This window comes from Equus przewalskii, chromosome 11, assembly GCF_037783145.1.
Source record: "Equus przewalskii isolate Varuska chromosome 11, EquPr2, whole genome shotgun sequence".
Classification (NCBI taxonomy): Eukaryota; Metazoa; Chordata; class Mammalia; order Perissodactyla; family Equidae; genus Equus; species Equus przewalskii.
In genome coordinates, this window is record NC_091841.1 from 11,261,216 (window position 1) to 11,288,326 (window position 27,111).

At 50.3% G+C, this 27,111-nt stretch overlaps 2 protein-coding genes across 7 annotated transcripts in view; one reads left to right on the forward strand and one right to left on the reverse strand.

Annotated features, from left to right (window-relative positions):
• Positions 1-582: 582 nt before the first annotated feature.
• F2 (coagulation factor II, thrombin) lies at positions 583-18,964 on the forward strand. Its single transcript, XM_070565014.1, has 14 exons — positions 583-2,873; positions 3,224-3,387; positions 4,123-4,147; positions 4,412-4,462; positions 5,999-6,104; positions 6,208-6,344; positions 7,976-8,287; positions 8,615-8,743; positions 8,821-8,947; positions 9,457-9,624; positions 10,102-10,275; positions 10,444-10,625; positions 18,483-18,553; positions 18,707-18,964. Exons 1-14 carry the CDS (start codon positions 2,795-2,797, stop codon positions 18,848-18,850), a joined length of 1,869 nt encoding a protein of 622 aa, XP_070421115.1. The 5' UTR covers positions 583-2,794; the 3' UTR covers positions 18,851-18,964.
• Positions 18,965-21,518: 2,554 nt separating this feature from the next.
• The window catches only part of CKAP5 (cytoskeleton associated protein 5), a 95,477-nt gene continuing 89,884 nt past the window's right edge, over positions 21,519-27,111 (reverse strand). For all 6 annotated transcript variants that reach the window (XM_008543127.2, XM_070564980.1, XM_070564984.1 and 3 more), the window contains 6 exons: positions 26,747-26,935; positions 26,515-26,652; positions 25,870-25,953; positions 25,616-25,775; positions 22,379-22,530; positions 21,519-22,228 (listed from right to left, as the gene is read on the reverse strand). In XM_008543127.2, the coding sequence (XP_008541349.1) occupies positions 21,986-22,228; positions 22,379-22,530; positions 25,616-25,775; positions 25,870-25,953; positions 26,515-26,652; positions 26,747-26,935 (966 nt within the window). In that variant the 3' untranslated portion in view covers positions 21,519-21,985. The remainder of the gene's footprint in view (positions 22,229-22,378; positions 22,531-25,615; positions 25,776-25,869; positions 25,954-26,514; positions 26,653-26,746; positions 26,936-27,111) is intronic.

The window sequence follows — 27,111 nt, forward strand, 5'->3', positions numbered from 1 at the left end:
CCACAATATTCATGCCATCTCTCTGCTTGCCGGAGAGCCCAGGCTTGCCATCCAACCCATCAGTCTTTGTGCAGATGACAAACTGGGAGCCATTTGAGTTGGCTTCAGCATTTGCCATGGACAGGATGTCAGGACGCCTATTCTTAAAATGAATTTCTCATCAGCAAAGTTCTGCCCCTGGATAAGACCTGCCGCCGGTACTATGATGATGCGTCAATTCATCACCCTGACACATAAATCCGGGAGTCGGTCTGGGAAAGCAGGAACCCTGATAACCAAATCTCATCTTCCAAGCGCTCAGCCAGCTGCAGCTTTCTGCTTTGGAACGTGGTCTGCAAACAGCTGAGGAAGACGTAGCCCAGGACTCGCCCGTGAACGGCCCTGTGTGCGTGTGAGCGGGCCAAGACTCGGCAAAGCTGCAGCTCCAAGTGAAAGAGTGCGAGGAGGCCAGTGTGATCTTAGTGAAGTCAGCAACAGCCTTGTGAGGTGAATATTGTTGAACCTAGGACTGGCCTCCCGAGCGTGCTGTGATGCTTGTCTGTCAGGATTGCGGTTTCTGACGGCCGGGGAACAAGGCAGCAGTCAGCAGGCCCCTGTTCCTCAGTAGAAGAGGTGCTGTGTGTTAGGTGATTTCTTCTCCCGCCAACACCCCCGCTTCTCGCCTCTTCTCCGTCTCCAGGCTGAGTCAGCTCTGGCCCAAGCTGGTCCTCAGGCAAGGGAGGACCACCTGCCTGGAGGCAGGAAGGATAAAGCCACACCTCTCTCCTCTCCTCTTCTCAGGAGCCCTCCCTTCCCTTACTCAATATGCCATTTTTTAAGAAATTAGTGAAGTGAGATGTTTTTAGCATTCCACTCCCTCCCACCCCCCAAAAAACAGCAGGCTCAATGTCATTAGTCAACAGGAAATACAAAGTAAAACCACAGTGAGACGCACCTACACGTCTGTCCAAATGGTTAATGTGAAATGGATGGACAATGTAGAGGGTTGGTGGGGACATGAGCAGCTGGGACTCTCAAACATTGCTGGCGGGAGTGGGAGCTGGTACAGCCACTCGGGACAACTATTTGTCAGAGCGACTTAAGCAAAACATGCCTGCCCTGTGACCCTGCAAAGCCACCCCTGGGCATATGCCCAACAGCAATAAGTGCTTGTCTACACCAAGAGACTTGTGCACAAGTATTCATGGCACCGTTGCTCATTACAGCCCAAACTGGAAATGAATCCGAATGCCCATCAACAGATGAATGGACAAATAAAATGTGCTCTATTCATGCAGTGAGACACTACGCAGCTTTGAAAGGAACGAGTGCTGGTGCACACCACGTGCATGAATCTCAGGGACATGCTGAGCAAGGGAAGCCAGACACGAACAGGCGAACGCTGTAGGTTTCCATTCATGTGAACTTCAAAAACAGGCAAAACTGATCTACAGTGATTATGTGGTGGTCATCTAAGGGGTGACACGAAGGAGCCTGTCGGGGCTGGAAATGTTCCCTCTCATGATCGGGTGGTGTTAGATGGGTGTATGCCTAAAAATCTGAGTTAAACACTTAGGATTTGTTTTAACCTTATTTTATATAAGTTAAACCTCAATTAAAAAATATATAGGGAAATAGGAATATATATACATAATATAAATATATACAAATATAAGAACGGGGCCACCCGGGAATTAAGCTGATTCTTGAGAGTCCTGGTCCCCGGTGCTCTGCCAGCCTTCTCTCTTCCCTGCTCAGCATCGGCCCCTCCCTGTGACCTTCCCAGATTGTACACAACTACAGTCCAGATGCCAAATGGCCAGGACTGAGGGAGGGCAAGGCAAGAACCTGTGCTGCCTGTGTTCCTGCTCTTTGTCCCTCTGTCCTAATTAGACCCAGGACTAATATTTACCTTGTGTACCGCAAACAGGAAATGGAGGACGGACGGAGCAGCGCTGGGCGAGGGGCAGTGTAGGACAGCAGCCACTCGAGGCCTGGCCAGGGGCAGACAGGCGGGGGCGGAGGGGGGGGCGGGGCGTGGGTGAGGCCCTGCCGCAGAGACCCGAGGATTTGGACTGCCCCTGTTCCGGGGTAAGAGAGGGCAGACCCGAGGCCCAAGGGGTTCTGGGCCTGGCTCCTCCTCCCAGGCACATGACACGCAACACAAGCACACCTCCACAGCTTCCCAGAGGGGAAAGGGGAAGTGGGACCCTCCATCCGTGGCTGAGAGGCTGGGGCAGATGTTGGCCGTCCCTGCCCCCAGTGTGTCCTGGGTCAGGGCGGGCCACTCTCATCTGGCCGCACCCTCATCTCTATTTTCTTCTGTGTCTTGTGATTCCACAAACCTCCCCATGGGTTTACATCCGTCTGTCTACTGACTATTAAGCACTCGTAGTATTTCATGGGCTTTACATTCCTAATCTCCCTTAGTCCTCACGCCAAGTGCTATTCCGATTGTACAGATGAGGAAACTGAGGCACACAGAGATTAAAGCAGCCATCTTCATATGGTGGGATTGGCAGGGGCCTCAGGAAGAGCCTGTGACCACACAGGCCCAAGTTGACCCATGTCTCAGGGCAGGAGGGGCTGGACGATGGTAGTTACACTGGTTTTCCTTTGTGACTTCCTCCCAGACCATCCATCCCTCGTCCCAGGAGGACCTGGCCTCCCTGGACGTGGAGGTGGACTGTCTATCCACTTGTCCCCACGGCCCTGACCCGCTGACCTCTGCCTCTAGGCTGATTTCTTCATGTTAGTTCAACATTAACCTGGAGGGGTCAGGACGAACCCTCAGAGTCCCAGCAGCCGACACACTATGGCGCACGTCCGCGGCCTGTGGCTACCTGGCTGCCTGGCCCTGGCTACCCTGTTTGGCCTTGTGCACAGCCAGCATGGTAAGGGGGCTTGGAACCTGGGACAGACGGACAGACAGGGATATGGGCCCATGGAAATGGCCCCCCAGATGGGTCTCAGCCCATGGGATCCAGCTTAGGGAGGGAGGCGGGCGCTCAGGCCTGGACGGACAGTGGCTGCTTTTCTCTTACAATACGGGGAGCGGGCTGGGGGTGACCAGTGAAAGGAGGGGAGCTGGTGGGCTACCATTAGCAGCCTCTTGGGTCCTGCCGCCATCCTAGACATCCCCTTTCGGAAGCCAGCAGGGCAGGCCAGGTTTGCTTCTTGCCCCGACGGTGGCCAAGACAGCCTGACTCCCTGAGGCCACTGTCCCGTGCCTCTCCTACTGCAGTGTTCCTGGCCCCTCCGCACGCATTGTCGCTGCTCCAGCGGGTCCGCCGCGCCAACAGCGGCTTCCTGGAGGAGCTGCGCAAGGGCGACCTGGAGCGGGAGTGCGTGGAGGAGCAGTGCAGCTACGAGGAGGCCTTCGAGGCCCTGGAGTCTTCCAGCGCCACGGTGAGCGCCGGGCTGCCCTGAGGGAGGCCAGGGGTCCCTCTCAGGGGGCCTGACTCTAGGGCCACAAATGAGAGGAATGAACAGTGCAGTCCTTAACTCTTGATGACTTTATTTCATCTCTGGGCCCCATTTCACCAGGCTGCCAAGAGAAGCAACCTCAACCTTTCTTGGGGGTCCTGATGCCTGGGCTGTGTCAAGGTCTTGGGGACCCATGAGGCTCCAGGACATCAGGGGGCCTCCTCAGTCCTCAGACATCTATCTACACTGGGATCTCTGGAGCCCCTGGCCCTGTCCTACATGGCCTCTTGGCTTCAGCTTTTCGGATACTTCTGTGCCACCCTTAGGGGTGGGACTTTGGCCAGGCCGGGAGCCCTGGGTGGAGGGCTCAGTGTTCCGGGAGCCCCATGCTGCCTTTCCCTTCCTTGAGGCTCTACCTGGGCCCCCCACCGGGGCCCCATGCTCCCCTCTCCTCCATGCTTCCGCAGCCAGGGGACTCCCTTTCAGTCTTGGTTGTGGGCTGGGGAGTCCCCCTCTCCTCGAATACTCTTCTCAGCGGCCGTGGGCTTTTGGAAACAAACGTAGGAAACTCTGCCACAAACCTCCCCAAAGTCTGCCCCCTGCATGCCCAGGGGAAGGGAAAGAGGAAAGTATAAGGAGAAGACTTATTTGTTTTGTTACTAAAAACCAAACGAAACAGGATCCTGCCACAGCCTCATGCCAGCCCTTGTTTTTCAGGAAGCGTTCTGGGCGAAGTACACAGGTGAGCCCTGGGGAGGGAGTCCTGGGGACCCCAGTTAGAGAACGTGCTACCCCAGAGAATCTTCTGGTCTGTTCAGTCACCCACCTATCCACCCAAACTCTTTCCTTCTTTCCAGTCATCTACCCAGCCACCCACCCTCTTTCCCTCTTTCCTTCCGTCTATCTGTGTGTCCATCTCCGTTTCTGAGTGTCGTCCTGTGTACCTTTTACTCAAACCCATCCTGTCCCTACCCCAATCCAAAAGGTGTTTCTGGGTCTTTTCCAGCTTGTGAGTCGGTGAGGAAACCTCGAGAAAAGCTCGTTGAATGTCTGGAAGGTGAGGAACTAACATGAGGGTGGAGGGCAGGATATGAGGGGCAGCCTGGAGACGAGCAGAGTAGGGCAGATATGAGGGGGCAGCCTGGAGACGAGCAGAGTAGGGCGGATATGGGGGGCAGCCTGGAGACGAGCAGAGTAGGGTGGGTATGAGGGGGCAGCCTGGAGACGAGCAGAGTAGCGTGGGTAAGGGCTTGTGGCCCAGCCGTGGGGGTCTCTAGCATCTGACGTTGCCTTTCCGTTCCTGCCGTCAAGGACATATGTTGAACACTTGGCTCTGTGCCTGGCCGTAACTGAGATGATTAATGTTGGATGAACAAATGAATGGATAATGAATTAACATTCTCATTCGAGCCCCTGCCCTCGCCAGTCAGTCTTCCCCATGTCCCCAGGGCAGAGCTCCAATGATGTCATATTCATTCTCCAAAACCTTGAGTGGCTCCCCAGTGTTCCAGAACAACACATGGGCTGCTTGGGCTGGTGAACTTGTAGGCTCTGGCCTTAACCTTCCCTTCTAGCTTGTCTCCCATGGCACCAACCAGGAACCCAGAGCCCCAGCTACTCTGGCAGTGAGCGCTTCTCTAAACGCGCCAAGAAGTTTCTACTTCCTGGCCCTTGCTCACTCTGTCATCCTCCCCTGGAGCAACCGTCACCATTTACTGAAAAGCTCTCTATCCATAAGAACTGGTTCAAATGCCACCACTTGCTGAGGCTTCCTGGAGCCTCCTCGCTCCTCCATGGCATCCCGAACACACCCTCAGGATGACAACAGGCCCTCCTACGTGGAACTTGTCAATCGCTGGCCACAATTTCACTTGTTAAATAACTTATTCAACAAACATTTCACTAAGTCCCTGCTATGTGCCAGGCACTATGTCAAGTGCTGGGATTTTAAGAGAATCAAGGAGCTCACAATCTCATAGGAAAACGAAAATGCAAAACCTCAGAGTAATCGCCGGCAATGGTCTGTTCCAGGAGAAGGGGCATTTATATTGCTGGCAGAACCAGGGACAGCTCCCTGGAAGAAGCTGAGTTTTCCCTGGATTTGTGGGATGCACTGATGAACAAACAGGAGAGCATTCCAAGCGAAGGAAACAACATATGCAAAGGCCCTGAGGCATGAGGAGCTAAGATAACAGGACAGGTAGACCAGGGCCAAATTAGAAGGACCTTGGTCACCTTCTCATCTTGCTGGCCATGAGGAGCCACTGACTATAAGCTCCATGAGGGCAGGGACCTATCCTGACTATGACTATCTTATTCATTGCTATGTCCTTAGTAGCTGGCACAGTGCTTGTCACATGGTAGTCACATGGTGAGTGCTCAGTGAATATTTGGTGATTACTGTTAAATGGAGTGGAGAACTGCAGGGTGCAGAGGAGGTGCTGAGTACGTGCAGGTTAAGGGTCATGGACCAGAGGAAGCTTGGAGGGGGTGCACAGACAGAGCTTTGCTAGGAGAGAGGGACAAATCCTAGGGGGATGTGTTAGAGGGGACAAATTCGTGGGGTAAGAGACCTGGGCTGGGGTCTCTGCAGGTAACTGCGCCGAAGGTCTGGGTATGAACTACCGAGGGCACGTGAACTTTACCCGGTCAGGCATCGAGTGCCAGCTGTGGAGGAGTCGTTACCCACACAAGCCCGAGTGAGTGATGGGCAGGCCTGTCTGCCAGCAGGCTGAGAACGGGGGCAAGAAGACATGAGGGTGGGCGAGGCATGGCCTCCTGCTGAGAAATTTCCTATTCCAGAATCAACTGCACCACCCACCCTGGGGCCGACCTGCAGGAGAATTTCTGCCGCAACCCGGATGGCAGCTCTTCCGGGCCCTGGTGCTACACCACGGACCCCACCGTGCGGAGGGAGGAGTGCAGCATCCCCGTGTGTGGTGAGCTGGGGGTGACTAGGCAGACCATGGCCAAGGTCCAGGGGTCTTCATGGGGCCTGGCAGCCTGGGATGGGAACCCAGATCCTGCTCCCTTCAAGCAGGGGTTAGTCATCTCCAACGTAGTTGGGCCTGTCAGCCAGTAAAGTCAGGAGACCAGAGAGAGTTGGCTTCCAGCCTCCTGCTCTCCCTCCCCAGTCTTCGCTCCCTTATGACCCAAGCTGTGGCTCGTTCCTTGCTGCCTGAGACGCTCTTCCTCCAGGAAGCCCTCCCTAAGCAGTTCAGTCCACAGGCCCTTTTCTGGGCATCACAGAGCAGGCCTCAGACAGTCCATCCCTGAATGATCCGGTCGTCGTTATTTCCCGTGATGTGTCAGTTAGCTGTAGCCACAATAATGCTGCAAACCCCACAAAATCTCAAACAGCCACAAAAGCTCAGGGGCATACACCCATCAGCATTTGGTCCTTACGTGTCTGAGGGGCGGCTGGGGCGGCTCTGCTGATCTCACGCGTCTGTGGGCTCTGCCGATGGCAGCTGTGCCTCTGCTTCAAACGAGGAGTCCAGCTGAGCTTGGCTCCCTGTGGAGTCTGCTCCACACTGTTCTCATGCTGAGGCTGAGGCTGAAAGGCACCGGCTTCCCATGGTGGCGGCAGACGTATGAAACAGTGAGCAGAAACACACCACGTGTCTTAAGGCCAAGGCTCAGAACTGACACTCAGTCCTGCCCACGTTCCATTGGCCAGAGCGAGCCACGTAGTCAAGGCCAAAGTCGAGAGGTGGAGAAGTACACCTTTGCCCGTGAAATCACAAGGCAAAGGATGAGGATGCAGGCAGGGGAAAGAATTAGTGCCAGGAATCAATCTACCAAACGTGGGCTGGATTCTTCTTCATGCATCTGCACTGGACTCAGTGTTTGATCCAGGGACTGGTCTCAGAGCACGTTATCGATCCTGGTAACAAAAGCAGCTTTATTTACCAAGCCCGCCCTGTACACGTGTGCACATGCACACAGGCCGATGATAAATATGTAGCAGCATGCTGAAATTGATCGACTGCCCGCGTGGTTGTGCTCAGTCTTTTCAGCTATTTTTTCTGCTGTGCCCCTATGAAAACAGAATCCTTTCAAAACTCCACGCAGGAGGCTGGCCTAGCAGCACGTAGTGATTAAGTTTGCGCACTCCACTTTGGTGGCCCAGGCTTTGCCAGTTTGGATCTCTGGCGTGGACCTAGCACCACTTATCAAGCCATGCTGTGGCGGCATCCCATACACAAAAGAGAGGAAGATTGGCAGGGATGTTAGCTCAGGGCCACTCTTCCTCACCAAAAAACAAAACAAAACAAACTCCAGGCAGTTGCTACCAATAGATTAGAGATAGCCCAGGAGGTGAAACCTGGTTACTATCTCTGGCTTATGATGCACCTGACAGTTACGGCATATGTTTTGCTTAAATCTCTCGACAACCCTGCAAGCACAGCACTAGGAACCCCCTTGATAGGCAACCAAACTGAAGCTCAGAGAGGGTAAGCTGCCTGGGGTCACATAGGAAGAAGGCGGCAAGGTGGGAATTCAAATCCTGTGCGTCTGGCTCCCCATGTGGTCCCACCCTCTGCTCCTCTGCCTCCTCTCCTGCCAGGTGGGCACGGCGTCACTGCGCAGCTGACCCCATACTCCAGCTCCACGAAGAATCTGTCACCTTCCTTGGAGTCATGTGTCCCTGATCGTGGCCAGCAGTACCAAGGTCGCCTAGCAGTGACCACACATGGGTCCCCCTGCCTGGTCTGGGCCAGCAGTGATGCCGAGGCCCTGAGCAAGGACCAGGACTTCAACCGGGAGGTGAAGCTGGTGGAGAACTTCTGCCGCAACCCAGACGGGGACGAGGAGGGCGTGTGGTGTTACGTGGCAGGGAAGCCTGGTTTCTTCGAGTACTGCGACCTCAACTACTGCGGTGAGAGGGCAGGGTGGGAGGGGGCTGAGACAGAGGACACAGCCGAGGGGGAGCGAGGAGGACAGTGCCTTCCTGATGGAAGGCTTCCACACGTGCTGTGCGTGTGTTCGTGACAGCCTCACATCAGCCATGTGGGGCAGTCCTAGCCCCATTTTACAGCTGAGTAAACTGAGGCCCAGGAGGTTAAGTTCCCTAGTAACCCAGGTGCACTTGGGATCTTAGCCTCTACAACTCATGGCTTCCAAGGTGGCTGGGGGCTTGGGGAGCTCTCGGGGGTGGGTGAGGAATGGCCCAGCCCAGCCCCAGCCAGTGCCTGGGTCCCTGCAGAGGATCCACTGGATGAGGAGGCGGAAGACCAGTTCGGCGAGGACCCGGACGCGCCCATCGAGGGACGCACCACTGACGAGGACTTCCCGCTCTTCTTTGATGTGAAGACCTTCGGCTCTGGGGAGGCAGGTGAGGCAGCATTGGGGGGCGGGGGGCCTCCGGGCAGGGCTCTGCGCTTGGCTCCTCACGTCCGGCTTGCTCTGCAGACTGTGGGCTGCGGCCTCTGTTCGAGAAGAAGTCTGTAGAGGACAAAACGGAAAAGGAGCTTTTGGATTCCTACATTGACGGGCGCATCGTGGAGGGCTGGGACGCCGAGCTGGGCCTCGCACCCTGGTGGGTCCCCACTTGGCGCTACCTTCACTGGCTGGCGGGGCATGCAGTCCGCTCCCACCCTGGTCCCTGGCCCCGGAGACTTCTCTGCCTTCGCAGGCCTGGGCACAGCGAGGATAGTGGAGCGCCAACATCTCACTGAATCCTCACAGCATCTTTCGAGATTGGGTTTATTACTTCTCATATGCAGATGGCGAAGCTGGGGCTCAGAGAGGTTAAGTGACTTGCCAAAGTGATGGTTTGCACAGCCGGACTTGAATCCAGTTCTCACCCCAGAGCTGTGCAAAGCTGTGCAAACTCTGGACTGGAAGAAGCTGGGAAAGGGTGCAAAAAGCATGAGGCAGCCCCTCGGTATCACATATGTCTCAGTCCCCAAGGGAGGCCAGGTTGAGCTGGGGTCTGGGCGCAGCTGGTAGCTCTGTCCAGTTACTTCTTAAGCCTGGGACCTTCTACTTTAGGGCCGGTGGAAGGGCAGCCCCCCAGCTCCTAATGCTTCCCACCCCCCCTCCCAGGCAGGTAATGATTTTCCGGAAGAGTCCTCAGGAGCTGCTGTGTGGGGCCAGCCTCATCAGTGACCGCTGGGTGCTCACAGCTGCCCACTGTCTCCTGTACCCGCCTTGGGACAAGAACTTCACTGAGAATGACCTTCTGGTGCGCATTGGCAAGCACTCCCGCACCAGGTACAGAACTGGAGGCCCGTGGGTGTCTGGCAGGGGTCTGAGTCCTCCAGAGTGACTGTGAGGGCTCTGGTGACTCTGGGGCACGTGGGAGATGGCTGCAGAAAACCCAGCAGTCTGCTGCAAAGTCCATCTGGCCGTGTGCTCATCATAGCTCGGAAGTGGGGACAGAGAAACTAAGACTTTGCAGACAGCAAAACCCTGGCCTGCCCTCAAGGCTCCAGGACATGACCCAGGTGTGACTCTGAGTGGAGGCCACCGCCTGCGTCCCCCCACCTGCCTGGGCTGTTTGATTCCTAAGCCCGTGCAACTTCAGGCCGGGGGGAAGCTGCCAGGGGGCGGCAAGGCAGGAGCCAGCCCTCTCCCCTCGCTGCTCAGCCTGACTCCAGACCCTGAGGGCCCGCAGTTTCCTTGCTCAGGACACTGGCTGTCCCTCACTGGGTGGCCTCCCGCTCTCCGTCTCTGTTGGCCTCTGCGCAGGTACGAGCGAGGTGTTGAAAAGATCTCCATGCTGGAAAAGATCTATATCCACCCCAAGTACAACTGGAGGGACAACCTGGACCGGGACATCGCCCTCCTGAAGCTCAGGAGGCCCATTGCGTTCAGCGACCACGTCCACCCCGTGTGCCTCCCCGACAAGGAGACCACAACCAGGTGGGGTGGCCGGGGGCCTGGGCTGCCTTCCGGGCCTCGGCGTCTTGGAGTAACCCCACAAGTTCCCGCTCTCTGCTGTTCTCAATTCAGGGCGCAGAGGGACGGGGTCGGGGCTCGGAGGCTCCTGGAGGAGTCGGTTCTCACTGGGTCCTTCTCCCTCCCCCAAAGATTGTTCCACGCTGGATACAAAGGGCGGGTGACGGGCTGGGGCAACCTGAAGGAGACGTGGACGGGCCACATCGGAGAGGTGCAGCCCAGCGTCCTGCAGGTCGTGAACCTGCCCATCGTGGAGCACTCAGTCTGCAAGGCCTCCACCCGCATCCGCATCACCGACAACATGTTCTGTGCTGGCAAGTCCCCCGGGCGCGGCTCGGCCGAGGGAGCAGCCGGGCTTGGGGGGCAGGGGGCGGGGCGCGGAGACACGTAGAGGGCACAGGCCTGTTCAGGGCCCGGCTCCAGTCACGCATGAGCCATATAGTTTGGGCAAAGTTGCTAACCCTCTTGGAGGCTCCGTTTCTTCGTCTGTAAAATGGAGATAGAACCTCCATCCCATAAGGTTGTGTGAGGGTTAAAAAGTAGCGTACAGAAAGTGTCAGGCTCTCTGTGACTGGTGGTGGTCCCGGCGGAAGTTGTCAGTGTACGTGAGCCCAGAGAGCAGCAAGAAGGCCTGGCTGGAGGAAAAGCCGCTCATCATTCAGTCATTCAGCAAACATTTACTGAATGCCCACTAGGATCCAGGCGGTATTCTAGGGTATGCAACAAGGACCCAGATAGACAATGCCTGTGTCCTCGGAGAGCTGCTTTTCTAGAAGGAGGGAGGGTCAATAAACAGATGTAGAATAGCCATCGCTGCTAGGGAGGAAAAGGAAGCAGAGTGGGGGAGGGAGAGATGGGGCCAGGGTTGATCTTCTAAATAGAGTGGTTGGAAAAGCCCTCTCTGAGAAGGTGGTGTTTGAGCAGAGACTCAAAGAAGTGAAGGAGTGAGCCACTCCAGGCTGAGGGGACAGCAGGCGCAAAGGCCCTGAGGTGGGAGACTGCTGGGAGTGTCTGAGGACGAGCAGGGAGGCCTGTGTGGCTGGAGGGCAGTAAACACAGGACCCGCAGCAGTAGGCAGGGGGAGAGACGTGGGCAGCAGAGGACGGGCACTTCCCCGAGGCCTTGAGGACTTTGGCGTGTGTGGAGTGACAGGGGACGTTATTGGCGGGTCTGAGGTGGGTAAATAAATGGCCTAACAGTTAATTTTAAAAAATTTTAGTATAATTTTAGACTCACAGAAAAGTTGCAAAAATAACACAAAGAATTCCTGTACATCCTCATCCAGAGTCTGCTCCCCCGCTTTGTGTGTGTGTGTGTGTGTGTTCCTCTCTACACACACTGTTTGAGAGTGTATTGTACACATGGTGCCTTTTACCCATGTACTTGAGTATTTTCAAAAAACTAAGAATGTTCTCTTACATAACCACTGTGCAATTATTAAATCAAGAAATTAATAATGATGTAGTACCGTTATCTAATTTGTAGAGCTTATTCAAATGTTTTCCGATTGTCCTACTTACTGATGTCTTTTATAGCAGAAGAGAAAAAGTTTTTCTCATCCGGGATTCAATCCAGGATCAGCCATTATGCTTAGTTGTCAATCTTTCTGTGCCTTTCATGACCTTGACATAGTTGATGAGTACAGGCCAGTGATTCTGTGGATCGGCCGTCACTTTGGGTTTGTCTAATGGTCACATTTGGGCTAAGGGCTGTGTCCTCAGGGCCATTAGCAGGCACGTGATGTCGATTTGTCCCATAACTGCTGAGATTAACTCTGACCCCCTGGTGAAGGTGGCGTCTGCATCTGCCAGGTTTCTCACTATCAAGTTCTGTTTTCCAATTTGTGACCAATACATATCTTGTGAGGAGATTCTTGGATACTGTCCATCCTGTTTCTCATCAAATCGTTGTCCCTGCTGTGGTGGCTGCCGGATGGTGCCTTTCTAATTCTGTCGTTGTGTCTACAGTTACTAGTTATCACGTTGTTGTAGGGCACACGTTTCCTTTCTTTCCTTCTATCAGTGTGGACTCACGGTCCTTACTTTGTTCTACCATCATTACTTATTCCGATGTTCAAATTACCCCAGGCTTGGCCAGTGGGAGGCCTTGCAACCTGGCTTCTGTGACTTTGGCGATGTCCCTGTCACTCTCTGAGTCCTTTCTTACTCTTGGCACAGATGCTCCGGGTTCGTCCTGTCTTTCTCTAGTGGAGAGTAATAGTTAGAAACCAAGATCGGGGTGGTAGGGGTGCACAGCGCTCCTGGGGTCTCACTGCTTCTAGGTCCTCTCAGTGGACAGAAGTGGACAGTATGTGTGTTACGCAAACACCGACATCTATAACTATTTTCCTGTCTATTTATCTTCCTACCCATCACCGTGAGTTCATACTGAAACCTCCCACTGCTGTCCAACAGGATGCATTTTAGATTCTCTCTTTCCATATTTCCTCTCTGTCTGTTGGCGGTGAGATGGCTGACTCCCCTCGTCTGTAACATATTTGCTTGCTTGCTCAGCGCTAGGACACACAGTTCAGAGTCTTATCACCCACGGTCCTACGGGCTGGAGTCCACCCTTCTTCACAGCTGTTTCTGTCTCTGCCCTGACGATACAGTCGAAATGCTGTGTCCAAAAGTGGCGTGGCTTAGTTCTTTTTTCCCCCTTCTCTGTGTTATTTATTTAAAATACTGTTGGGCTCATTTGTTTCTGATTGTATTCAATTTCGGGTGCCCTTTCCCATCTTTGTTGTCTTTATTTTTTATTTAATTTTTTTATCGAGGTAACACTGGTTTATAACATTATATACATTTCAGGGGCACATCATTATATTTCAACTTCTGTGTATACTACCTCGTGTTCACCACCAAAATCTAGCTGCCATCTGTCACTGTGCACCCGTGCCCCTTTAGCCCTCTCGCCACCCCCCTCCCCCTCCCCTCTGGTAACCACCAATCTGTGTGTGTGTTTATCTTCCACATATGAGTGAAATCATATGGTATTTGGCTTTCTCCCTCTGACTTATTTTGCTTAGTATAATACCCACAAGGCCTATCAGTGTTGTCGAAAATGGCACAATTTCATCTTCTTTTATGACTGAGTAGTATTCCATTGTATGTATGTGTATATATATACACACACAAACATGTTTGTTTATTTTGGAGTATAACGTGGTTCTGAAAGACCGTTTATAACAGGTACACTCAGACAGGAGACTCTCCCCTCCCCCACCTGTCCCGTTCCCGCCCCGTCCTTTGAGTCCGTTTCATCCAGGGCTGTAGTTAATCACTCTTGGGAGTTTGTCATTTATCCTTCCTGGGTTTCTTTTTGCATAAATGAGCAGACATGTGTATATTTTCTTATTTCCCCTTTCTTACACACAGGGTGGCAATACTATAGATATTCTTTTGTACTTTGCTTTATTTATTTATTTATTTATTTATTTTGGTGGGACGCCTGCCACAGCATGGCTTTGCCAAGCGGTGCCATGTCCGCAGCCGGGATCCGAACCGGTGAACCCCGGGCTGCCGAAGTGGAACGTGCGCACTTAACCGCTGCGCCACCAGTTAAGTTAAAGTTAGTACTTTGCTTTTTTCATTTGGTGTATCCTGGAAATTCACTCCATATGGGATATAGAGTTTTTCCTTAAAGTAAAATTTTATAGCCACTTTATACTCCATTATGTGGATGTACCACAGTTTATTCAACCGTTTCTTGTGTATGGGGTTTAGATTGTTTCTAATATTTTGCAAATGAACATCTTTTTCTATGCTTAGTGCCCATTTTTATATCATTTTTAATGATTTGTATCATTTTTGATACAAAATGATAAAAAATGATTTATATAACTTTTTAATGAATTGTCTGTTCATGTTTTTTGCCCATTTTTCCTCCCTTTCCAGCCGGTTTTTTAGAGTTCTTCATATACTAGTGATATTAGGCCTTTGTTTGTGATATACGTTGCAAATATTTTCTCCCCATTTGTTCATTTTTCAACCTTTATAATTTTTTTGCCATCCAATTAAAATTTTTTTATGTATTCAAGTTTATTAGTATTTTATTGTATTGCACCTGGATTTTGAGGATGAGTTAGAAAACCTTCCTTATCCGCAGGTCATAGAGAAATTCACTCATGTTTTCTTCTAGTACTTGGTTACCTTTTTCTTTTTCTTTTTTAAAGATTTTATTTTATCCTTTTTCTTCCCAAAGCCCCCCGGTACATAGTTGTATATTTTTAGTTGTGGGTCCTTCTAGTTGTGGCATGTGGGACGCTGCCTCAGCATGGCTTGATGAGCGGTGGCATGTCCGCGCCCAGGATCCGAACCAGCGAAACCCTGGGCCACCGAAGCGGAGCGCGCAAACTCAACCACTCGGTCATGGGGCCAGCCCCTGGTTTCCTTTTTCTACACTTAGATCTCTGAGTCTTTTGGAGTTTATTCGTGCATATGATGTGAAGTATGGATCTAATTTATCTTTTTCCAAGTGGCTAACCAGCTGTCCCTACACCACTTATTAAAAATTCTATCTTTGCCCCAGTGATTTGAGATGTCGCCTTTATCACATACAAGTTTCTCTGTGTACTTAGTCTGTTTCTATTTGAAGACATTCCATTCTGTTTGTCTGTTTGTCTATTCTGCTAAAACTCTGTCTTGCTTTAATTATAGAGGCTTTAGCGTATGTTTTAATATCTGGTAGGGCTTGTGGTGTCTCATAGTTTTCCTTTTCTAGTGTTTTCTTGGCAATCCTTACATGTTTGTCCTTCCATATGAACTTTGATATCAACTTGTCTAGCTCCATGAAAAAGCTGGTGGGTATTTTTATTGGGATTATGTTAAATTTATAAATTAATTTAGGGAGAACTGTCATCTTCTTGATGTTGAGTCATTCTATCCAAGGACAAGAAATGTCTTCCCAGGGGCTGGCCGTGTGGCTTAGTGGTTAAGTTTGGTGCACTCTGCTTTGGCAGTTCCAGTTCAGTTCCTGGCATGGACCTACACCACTTGGCGGTGGCCAAGCTGTGGCAGCAGCCCACGTACAAAATAGAGGAAGATTGGCACAGATGTTAGCTCAGGGCGAATCTTTCTCAGCAAAAAAAAAAAAAAAAAAAAAAGTCTTCCTATTTGTTCAAGTCTATATTGTATCTTTTTGAAGTGCTGCAATGTATTCTCTTACGATTTTTTTTCTCTTTGTCACCTTATTTTATATATTTGTGTTTTCTCCCTTATTTTTCTTGAGTAAATTAGCTAGTGGTTGCAAAAAAACCAAAAAATACCTAGGAATTTGACTTATTAATTGGGCCTATTGTTTTTTTATTCTGTACCTTATTATTTCCTGCTTTTATCTTAAAAATTTTTTTCCTTATGCTTTCTTTTGGTTTACTTTACTGTTTTCTTTCCTTTGAGTTGACAGTTTGGTTAATTTATTTTTGATCTTTGATTTTTGAGAAGGGCTGTGCATTTTTCTCTGTTCATAGAAAACACTATGTAGTGTTTTCATTATCATTATTTTTTAGAAATTTTGTAATTTCAGTGTACTCTCTCATCCAAGAGTTAATAGGTGGTTTTAAATTTCCAGATGGGAGGGCCTGTTTTTATTTTGATTTTGTTAATAATTTTGAGCTTTGCTATATGGCAATCAGAGGGTATCTGTAATATTTCTGCTTTGTATAACTGACTTTTTTCTGGCAGAGAGCTGTCTGATCAATTTCTGTGAATGTCGCATGTGCTGGAGGTGTGTAGGTGTGTTCTCTATTACCTGCGTGTAAAGTTTGATATATATATATCCGTACATGTACTTGTTATTTAGGTCGTTTATGTTCTTATTTATTTTCAGTTCACTTGATCTGTCTTGCACTGCGTTGGGTGTGTTAAATTCTGTTATTGTATTTCTCTCTGTCTCCCTGCATTGCCTGTGGTCTTTTACTTTATAAACGTGGTTGCTGTTATTTGGTGAGATATCCATAACTGCTATTTGTTCACTGTGAATTGTGGCTTTGACATTGAAAGTGTCCTTCCTTAAGTTATTTTCCATTTCAGGACCTCTGTCCCTGTTCTCTAGTTTTTTCCACTCACCTAATATATATCCTCCCCACCCCTGTGGTTTTCACCTCTGCGAGTCACTTTGTTGTCTCTTACGTAGCACAGTTGGGGCTTGCTTTGTGAGTTAGTTTAAAAATCCTTTCCTTTTTAAATAAGTGAGTCACGCCCATTCATATTTATTGATGTGATTGATAGGATTAGTATTAACTCTCCTGTTATTTTGTCATTATGTGTATTATGTTTCATTTGTTGTGTTTCTTCCCTCTGTGATCATTGCTTCTTAAAAAGGTTTTACAGGGGCTGGCCCGGTGGCACAGCGGTTAAGTTCACGTGTTCTGCTTCTTGGCGGCCCGGGATTCGCCAGTTTGGATCCTGGGTGTGGGCTTGGCATCGCTTATCAAGCCATGCTGTGGTAGGCGTCCCACATATAAAGTAGAGGAAGATGGGCACGGATGTTAGCTCAGGGCCAGGCTTCCTCAGCAAAAAGAGGAGGATTGGTGGCAGATGTTAGCTCAGGGCTAATCTTCCTCAAAAAAAAAAAAAAAGTTTAGCATATTTAGGAAGGTTTGTGTTTTTGTTCTACTGATTATCTTTGGGCTTACCCCTTTTTGAAATGCCCTTAGTCCCTTATTTCCTTATAGAACCTTTTAATCGTAAGTCTCACCTATCGGCTACACGACAATCAGTGAGTTTCCTTGCCTCTTTCTCTTCTCCACCTATATTTTCCGTTGCATTTTTTGACTTGTCAGAACACTTCATCAGCATTCATCTCTGGGTTGATCAAGCTTGCCCCCTAGGAGATTCTTCAAGAAGGGGGATGGGGGCAGGATTTCCTGAATTCTTCTATGTTCATAACTGTTTTTCCGTAGCCCTGACCCCTGGAGGTCAGCCTGGTGGGAAATAAAACCATGGTTCACGTTTTCCTACCTTGAATTTTGAAAATATGGCTTTATCGTTGTTTGCTTCATATGTTGTTTTTGAGAAGTCTGATGCCAGTGTAATTCTTTGGACCTCGCAAGGTATTTCGTCTCTTTGCTTGGGGGCCTGGAGGTTTTTTCTTCATCTTTGGAGTCTAACAGTTTTATTAGGATATATTAGGTTATATCTCAGAGTTGAGTGTTTCAGGTCAGTTCCGCCAGGTACCCAGTAGATCCTTTTAATATGTACATTCAATCTTGTATTTCTGTGAAGTTTTCTTGGATAAATGTTAGTTCTCTTCCATTGTTTTGTTTTTCTTCCTGAGGGACTCACATTTCTTTGGTCTGAGAAAGTTCCATTCTGGCCACTTTCTGCTTTGCATTTCTTCCCACTGTTTGTCAGTTATTTTTAATTTTTGAATTTCTGATTCAAGGTGTTTTGTCCCATCCCAAAAATTTGCTTGAGAAAATTTAATTCAGTTCCAGTGTTCTTCTGTTTCATGGTTGTGTTTTGGGCGAGAGGTTTTATTAGCTGAGGTGTTTTCAACTCTTATTTTTTTTGTTTTCCTGTAGTATCTTTGGATGGACCTATTTAGTTTTCATCTATTCATTTTGTAGATTTGGGGTTATTTACAAGATTCGTAATTCAATTGCACCCACTTCTGTTATCAGGTAGACATTTTTCCATCTTCATCTCCGTATAAGTTTTAATATCATGTGCACATTAAATATATTAAGTTGATTTGAAGTTTGGGTGTTGTCTGTATTCTAGTTATGTTGAAGATGTATTTTTGTGTGTGTAGCTTTTGTCGTTGTTTGTGTTGTTCCGTATTGTTTGCGGATGATATGTGGGGAGAGTTGGATAAAAGCAGCTGCCATTATCTTCAGCTACCTGTAAGTCGAACGTATTTTTTAAGTCATTCTGCCTGTTGGATGGAGAATGGCTTGTAGGTGAGTGAAAGTAGGATTAGAGGAAACCAGAGGTTCAGGGGAGAATACGAGTGATGTGTGCCCTGGGGTGGAAGTGGTGAGAAGGGGTTGGATTTGGGATTATGTTGACGATGGAGCTGACACGATTTGCTAAAGGATTGGACGTGTGGGTGAGGAAATGAGGAGTCAAGGATGCCTCGAAGGGGTCAAGCAGATACTCTCCAGCAGTGTTGCTTGAAGGGGAGCAGCTGGAGTCTGAGCCACGCTCCTCAGTGCTGATGTCTGTCTCAAGGTTTCAAGCCCGATGAAGGGAGACGAGGGGATGCTTGTGAAGGTGACAGTGGGGGACCTTTTGTCATGAAGGTAAGCTGCTCTAAAGGCCAGGAGCTGGTGGGGAGATCTTGTGGGGGGTGGGGTGGGTGAGGAGGGACCCCAGTTTTCAGAAAGTTGCCTGACAGGGTAATACTGACACTGCCTTGACTTGGCCCTATTGGAAATGCCATGTTTCTTCCTCAGAACCCCTTTAACAACCGCTGGTATCAGATAGGCGTCGTCTCATGGGGTGAAGGCTGCGACCGAAATGGAAAATATGGCTTCTACACACATGTGTTCCGCCTGAAGAAGTGGATACAGAAGGTCATTGGTCGGTCTGGAGGTTAGGGGGCCAGCCCCATCCTAGGCTCCTCTCTGCAAAATCCCAGACACCAATGCAAAGCATTATTTTTGTGGTTTGTTCTTGAAACTATAGCTCTCAATAAAAGTGACTGTCGATGAGCCTCGATGCTCGCACTGCTGTTCACGGGCAGCTCAGGGAGAGCCAGCGCCACTGCTGGGTAAACAGGGCTGAAGAACCCCCACCCCCCAGAAGAAGGCCAGGGAGGGGGCGGACGGCAGCCTGAATTTATGAGCATTTGAGGTGCGCCCAACTTGGGGCTTTAATGGATTATCTCGTTTAATCCTCACGAGATGTGGGTGAGTAAACTGAGACTTGAGAAGGAGCTCGTCCAAGGTCACACAACTAAGGGTCAAAGTCAGACTTGAAACAGAAGCCCCTGAGGCCTGTGCTTTTAGTCGCTCTGCTGGAGGGGCGGTGAAGAGCTCGTCCTGGGACCAGAGAAGAGGCAGGAGGAGGGTAGGGGGAGGAGGGGTGAGTAGATGCGTCTTTCTCTCTGCTTCAGACCTCCCTAAGTCCCTACACCCTTTCTCATGGCATTAAAACGTCAGATTTATGACCCCAAAAGGCTGCGTATTGTAAACATCCTGAGTTGTGAGTATGCGGGGCATGGTGGTTGGCAGTATGGGCCCGGGCGTCAGACTGCCTGGGTCCACATTCCGGCTCCCACCTTAAAAGGGATAACCATGGTGAAGTCACCCAACCTCCGTGGGCCTCAGTTTCCTCACATGTAAGATGTATATAATGACACTATTTACCTAATAAGGTTTTGCGGATTACATTAGGTAATTTGCAGAGTGTACTTAGCACAGTGCCTAGTCCCTGCTGAGCTCTCCAGCCACTGCTGCTCTCTTCTCACTGCCTGGCGTGCTGGAAGTCCTTCTGCCACTGACCACTTCCCTCCTCTGGTTCCTGCGAACAGCACATCGGGGGGTTGTTGCTTCCTGGAATTTCAACTCACACAGCAGTTATCAGACTTGAACAATTTGTTTTTCTAAGAAATGGGACCTACACAGTGTGTAAGTGAATTCATAAAGGGTTTGGACAAATGTACAAGTCATGAGAATCACGGAACTTTCAAGATGCCCTTTCACAGCACATTCTTCAAGGTTCCCATGGGCAGAGGTCACTGGTCTGGGATGGCTGACACATGCCCTTCCACGTGGCTCCACGTTTCCAGCTGCGCCAGGGCATACTGCTATTCCTGTGGGGGCTATTTATGACTCGGGGGTCTAGGCACTGTGGCCTACAACAGGTATGACCGTGAGTGTTAACTTGTGTGAAATGCTCATGGCCTGAGAACGCTCTGGAGGACGGTGTGGAAAAGCCTTGTCCCTGAGCTCAGAGGGGAAGTGTGGCGACTAAATGTCTGCCTTGAGCATAGGACAGGGGACTGGAGCATGGATGCCATGTGGCCACCATTCTTGGCCTGGAATCTTCAACCAAGACCTTGGAGCTTCCTGGTTTAAAGCGGGAAGAGAGAAGGGAGGTCTCTTCACCCCCCTCCCCTCCCGTTTTTCCCTTCCCATTTTTCAGTACATCAGGGAACAGAATGAGGACTGAGTGCCTTGCCCTCATTCTTTGGCTGTGGTTGACCAGGAAGCAGGGTAAAAACTGGGAATTCAGTGAGCTTGCAGGATCTTGGCAGCCCAGAGCTTTAACCAGAGCACAGGGGGAAGGATTAAGAATTAGTTGGAATAGCCCCAGTGTGCTTTTTAAACAAGGGCACACATTCTCACGAGGCCGCTTCCCTCCGACACAGCTGCCAGCGCTGTAAGCTCTGGGCACTCTGGTTTTTCAAATCAGCTGTGCTCATTGCAGACCAAGCGTGGCCATGCGCTAAGTGTGTTCTTCTGTAGCCATGAGCTCCTCCATTGTCCCTTCAGTGGACGTCCTCTCCCACGTCCCCATGAGGAGGAGGGTGAGTCTAATTTCAGGCAGGGGAGGGCCACCTGAAGATCGTGACTGGGATCAACTGTCCGTCAAGCTTTCATTTCTTAAACACCAGTTGAGTAAAAGGTAGTCTAGAAAGTTCCTTTGAACTTAATGATTCTCCAAAAGTCTTCCAGCTAAATCCAGACCCTCTTAATACTGAAGAGGTTTCTGACTGTGCAAGGAGGCCCTGTGGAATCTATTCCAGAGGTGGATCCTCAGTTTACTTTCTGGTCCTCACTCAGGCTGAATGTGCACTAACTGTTAGTCTGGACTAAGAGACCCCAAAACGAGGCAGGAAGCTCCTAAGCCTTCCCATCCTCCTTGAGTCAACTGACCCGAGTCCAGTCCAGTGTGAGGACATGGTAGCCCAGCCCAGCTGGGCACAATCTCGTGCATTTGGGCAGCAAAGCAGTAGGAAGCCTATGAGCTCCTTGGAACCATGGCCGCGACGGGAGGGACTACAGGACCAAAACCTCTGAACAGGGAAGTCTGAGGTCCCTTTGCTCCCCTAGGAGCCGCACGTGGGAAGCAGGAGAGGTGGGGTCCTCTTGTTCCAAAGGCAGAGAAGACGGCGCCAGGCCTGGGAGCCAAGGCAAGGCGGCGCGCTTTAGGTAGTACTCATCCACCTTCCCCAACGGCTCAGCATCCACCGGGCCCAAGAAGAGGGGACAGGACAAGCCGCCCACACTCCGAGATACGGAGCATCCTGGGAGACAGCCATAGTTAATGCAAACTTTATTTATAAAAGACTCTTAAATTAGTTGTATCATGCCATGCATTCATACAGAATACAGTGACCCTTCAGGGCTACAGGGAGAAGAGCTCACAAACTCAAACTATTCAAGAGTTTCTAATAGTTAAAAGCTAGGAAAGATTAGGACAACTTTACAAATGAGCAGTTAAAAATAAAACAGAAGAGAGAGGATGTGGAAACTAGTCTGAGCTGAGAGGAGGGCAGCTGTCTCCAGGTCTGTACACTACACTAACCCACGGACAGTGTTCTAGAGGCGGGGCGCAGACGAGAAGCGGAGTATGTACAAACATTTGTGCCACAGCCACTCCTCCCCGGCCCACGGCAGGAGACACACGACCAGGCTGTGTGCACTAGGCCCGCCCGGGCCCCTGGTAACTAGGAGGACTTCTAGTTTAGTCCACTAACGCTGCAGGGAGCCGGGGGAGGGGCGGCTTCATTTGCGACTGCTCTTTATTCTCTCCAGTCTCTTTTTCAAGTCGTCGATGTTCGCCGTGGAGGAGGACGCGGTCGCGGCTCCTGACGGGTGGGGCTGGCTGGAGTCCAGGTCTGCGTGCTGGTGCTGTTCCCGGGACTCCCGGAGCTGAGAGAGTTTGCTGTGCAGCATGTCTGTGGACGAGGCGACGGCAGGAACGGCTGGTTTGGAGAGCAAAGAGGTCAAGGGAGGTCGGTCGTCTTGCTGTCGAGAGAAGAAGAGACACTGTCTGAGCAGGTCAAGATGCAGCTGTGCAACAACACACACCAGGCCTGGGCCACTTCTCTGGGCCAGCCTGTCCCTGAGTGACTTGTCGCTGCCCTCCCTGAGCCACACAGAAGAAAGGAGCAGTACCTTTGTGTTGTCCAGGCCACATCGCTGTCGGAGGATTTTTAGCCTTTCCAGGTAGACAGAGGGTCCCACCTCTTCTCCATTTGTGTTGCCTAAGGAGGACATCGTGCTGGCGGGCGCGGGCATGCAAGTGACCTCCATCTGGGGGGAGATGCCTAGGGAGGAAATGTGGAAAGAACATTCAGATACACACCCAGCCCGCTTCTTGACTGTCCTGGCTCATCTGTCACCAAAGAGGACAATCTGGGGCTTGAACACTGCCTCTGTACTTGAAGACTAAAAAATGTGCAAGAATCCACCGGAGGTGGTGATAAAGGGTGCTCTGCAATCACACGAGGTCAGCTTAGCGAGAACTTCCCAAAGGGATAGAGAAGAGCAGAACGTACGCTGGCCATCCACCCACGTCCCGGCGTATCGGGGGCTGCATTCTTGTGACTCCACGGCTGACCTGGCAATCCAAGAAGCCGCAGGTCCTCCTAGGTATACAGGAAGTGCCCAACTGAAAAACCTACAGACTTTACCTGTGTGCAAGCATCAGACCAGGCTGGGGCAGGTGACACATAGGGGAAAGCTCTCATTCAAACCCGGGAGGACAGCAAGGAGCTCAAAGCTATGGTGTATTCAAGAGGAAGGGGGGAAACTGAGTCGCCCAACAAACGCCCACAGGAGGACCGGAACTGGAGCATGTGTAACCCCCAGAACTGAGAGGGGACAACAAAAACCAAACCGAAAAAATCCATCACAGTTCCTAATTTCCGCGAAGGAACCATTGCAAAATGCAGACATTTAAAATACCTAATTTGCTATCAATGAAAATGCATTACATAAGCCAAAAAGAGAAGGTACTGGGAAGAAAGACTCCCTTATGATAAAAAAGAAAAGTAAAACAGGCTACTCGGGGGCAAAAGGAATCCCTTAAGTAAAGATGAGGAGAACATGAGAGGGTGAGGAGTGAACAGAGAATGACCCCCAAGCCAGCACTGAGGGCTCTGAGTACTCTAGGGCACGGGGGCGTCACTGAGCAGTGGGGCCACATGCTTACGTTGCAAACGTGCTGCTTAGACCAAAAGGGTCAAGCAAATGTTGGCCATCACCAGAGAGGACTTGGGAAATGAGAAAAGGAGGCACTGCCCTGATCAGCCAAACCGTGCGTGTCCGTATGCGGCAGGCCGTTAGATGTTCTGCTCACTACGCGCCAAGAAAAAGACTCTCAGGCTCTTGGCAAGGCGTAGTTTAAGGTGTTAAAAACAAGTTTGAAAAAATGACTTCAGAGAACACACGTGAACTGAAGCTTCAGCCTAAGAAGATACGTGAGAGGAAACACGACCAGCATCTGAAAAGCACGAAGGAGCATGGTTTTACAGGCAGACAAATTCTAGAACGTTGGAGTAGCCGAGCTTCACTGAGCTCGGAAAGGACTGAAGGCAGGACAAACGTGAGCGCTGCCTGGCAGGGGAGAGGAATGTCTGCAGCTGGCTCTTTTTTTAGTTTAAGGCTCTCGACGGCTATTTCCTGTCACAGTCACCTCCTAAGTCTTCCTTTCGTTTCTGATCCTGTGAGCAGAAATTCTCAGATATTGGCTTTTTCACTGTGGGGACAGTAATAGTTCAGCTTACCGTTAGACAAGCAGTCATTCACATCATTCAACAAATACCTACTGAGGGCCTACTATGTGCCAGGCAAAAAACAGACAAAAGTCTTTACTCTTCTGGATTTGAAATCCTAGCAGAGACAGGCAAACAGCAAACAATTAACCTAATAATAAATACTACATTATATGGTATGTTAGAGGTGGTCAAGTGCCATGGGGGGTGAGGGGCAGGCTGCAAGTTTTAAATAAGGTCTCACTGAGACAGTGGTGTTTGAACCGACAGCCTTAAGGAGGAAAGGGAGCACGTCCCAAGGCTGTCTTGGAAGGGTAATCTACAGGTAAGAACCAGCCAGTGCAAAGGCCCTAAGACGGCACATGCCTGACACCTTCCAGGAACCGCAAGGGGGCTGGGAAGCTGGAGTGGAATGGGAGTCAGGGGGAGCAGCAGGAGAGGAGGTTCTAGAGGTGTCGGGGGCTGCATAATGTAGGCCCTCACAGACCTGTGTAAGGCTGTTGGCCTTGCTGAGTGAAAGGAAGAGCCTTTGGGAAATGTTCGAGAAGCGTTTAGATGCTCTACGTGGAGATGAACATAGGGAGGCGAGAGTGGAAGTGGAGGCCAGATGGGAGGATGTGCGACACTCCGGGGAGAGATGATGATACGCAGCCCAGGGCAGCAGCAGTGAAGGCGACGAGAAGTGTAGGTGGCTTCTGCATAGTTTGCAGGTAGAGCCAAAAGGACTTCCTGACAGAGAGGAGCAGAACACTCAAAAGCTTTGGGTTGGAGCAAATTAGCAGGTCGAAGCTGCCATCAACCGAGATGGAGAAGAATGCAAATGGAGCAGGTTTTGGGTGAGTATCAGAAGCTTAGCTTTTTTTTTTTTTTTAAAGATTTTATTTTTTTTTCCTTTTTCTCCCCAAAGCCCCCCGGTACATAGTTCTATATTCTTCGTTGTGGGTCCTTCTAGTTGTGGCATGTGGGATGCCGCCTCAGCGTGGTTTGATGAGCAGTGCCATGTCCGTGCCCAGGATTCGAACCAACGAAACACTGGGCCGCCTGCAGTGGAGCGCGCAAACTTAACCACTCGGCCACAGGCCAGCCCCAGAAGCTTAGCTTTGACACGTTGAGTTTATGATGTCTAATGGAAACCCAAGCAGAGACGTCATGCAGGATGTATCAGTGGAGGTCAGGAAGAAGGTCTGAGCTAGACATCAAAGTTGGGTCTTGCTGGCATATAAATGGTATTGAAAGTGATGAGGGTAGATGGACTAGTTAAGGGACTGAGAGTAAGAAAGAAGAGACAGTTATGGACTGGACCCTGGGAGATGCCAACATTTACGAGTTCAGGGAGAAGAGGAATCAGAGGCCACGGAGGAAGAGCCAGCGAGGCAGGAGGAAGCCAAGAGAGCACGGAGAACCGGAAGCCCAGGGGAGAAACTGTTTCAAGGGCAGGGAACATTGCCATTGTCAAACGCCGCTGATGGGTCAAGGCCGGTGACTGAGGATTGACCAGTGTCCACAGCGACGTGAACATCACTGGTCACCATTACGTACTGAGGGGCATGGATATAAATTTTAACCAATAAAACCTCCCTTCCTGAGCTGGGAGCTATTTTGAGCTTATTCCCGGAGCAACTAGAGGAAACCATACCTGCTGAAGTGGGAATACGGCCTTTGCCCTCCCTCTCCATCTCGATCACCCGAAGGCCTCTCTCAACATAGCTCTGGAAGAACTGAGAGGAATTCTTCAGAAATGGTTCAATGTCGGCATCTGAGTATTTCTTCTTATATTCATATAACTCTGCTAGGCCCTGGTTCACAAGAAGAAGCAAGAGGGGGACGTGAATGTTCGTGACCCTTTTCCAGAAAGCAGACCCCCATTTGGCCCAGCCCTTTCCCTCTCACCTCTTTAGTATTCTCTTTAGAGCCAATCTTCTTGAAAATCTCAGCTAAGAAATCATTCACTTTGGCCTTTGATGATTTCTCATCCTGAAAAGTTGAAAGACAAAAGGAAGGATTGGTTGGTTAGATTTGAGTTATTAATTAAGAACAATGGTTGGATAAGAACTGAAAGTATCTAAAAATCCAGGCCTTCCGGGTCTGATCCTGCACAGAACAGAAGCACCGACATGCGGGGTCTGCAGCAGGAACACTAACATTCCGGGTTAGCAGTGTCTCCAAAGCTCAGGATTTCGACTAGACTTGATGAGGAAGGATCTGGCCCTTTCCTCCCTAATTAGACAGAGCTCACATTATCTGGCGGCCAATGCCGTGGGCGCAGACACAGAAACCTTTCCTAGGGACCAAGAAGCACACAGTTATAAATAGTTTATATTTGAAAATTTCAAGGTGGCAATGGATACAGCACCACAGCAGGAGAGTGAGGGGACCAATCCCTGGGCCTTCATCTCAGGCCCTCAGAAAGACAGGCTCCACTGGCCTTCGACAAGACCACGTCCAGACATCCTCACTCCCAGACATCCTCACTCCCAGACATCCTCACTCCCAGACATCCTCACTCCCCTCAATCTTTCAAATCAGGACACTCACTATTCGAGACGCTCCCTTTTCTGTTTCCTTCTCAGACTTGCTCCCGGTCTGGTCCATACTGTGCTTCATCATCCGGCAGAGGTGGGCCTCCAGCTCTGACTCATTCTTGTTGTCAATCATGGTTAGGTGGTCTAGGATCTGAGGGAGACACACGCACATTCAAATGGGAGCACTGCCACTTCCGTAAAGTCCTCTCACGCTTCCTCAGGGACTGGCTGCTGTTCTCACTCACCTTGGGCCCTTTCAATTTGCATAAAGTGTGTAGCAGCGTCTTTAGGGTCCTTACGGGAAATTCACTTTTGCATTGCTTCAGTTTCTCTTTGGGAAAGACCTTCATGAAAATGTGTATATCCAGAAGAATTCGGTCCAGATTAATGCTGTTGATGGTATCAGGCAATAGTCGAACCATTCTCCAGAGACACTATTGAAAAAAGAAACAAAAGTTAGGAGTGATTGAGGATGAGGAAAATTTCTGCCACTGTTCGTCTTTCCTACGCTCTGGGATTACTTCTAAACGATGGTCAGGGATACAGGTGTGGCAAGTCACATCTTCCAAGTTCAACTGCCGAAACACGAATAATTTTACTCACTTCAACC

What these genes read in the sequence shown, in the direction of transcription:
- F2 (XM_070565014.1), top strand. Translation starts at nt 2,795, where the DNA reads ATGGCGCACGTCCGCGGCCTGTGGCTACCTGGCTGCCTGGCCCTGGCT. An exon ending in GAGCTGGGCCTCGCACCCTG is followed by an intron (nt 8,948 to 9,456) that starts GTGGGTCCCCAC and finishes CCCCCCTCCCAG; the next exon opens with GCAGGTAATGATTTTCCGGA. An exon ending in GGCAAGCACTCCCGCACCAG is followed by an intron (nt 9,625 to 10,101) that starts GTACAGAACTGG and finishes GCCTCTGCGCAG; the next exon opens with GTACGAGCGAGGTGTTGAAA.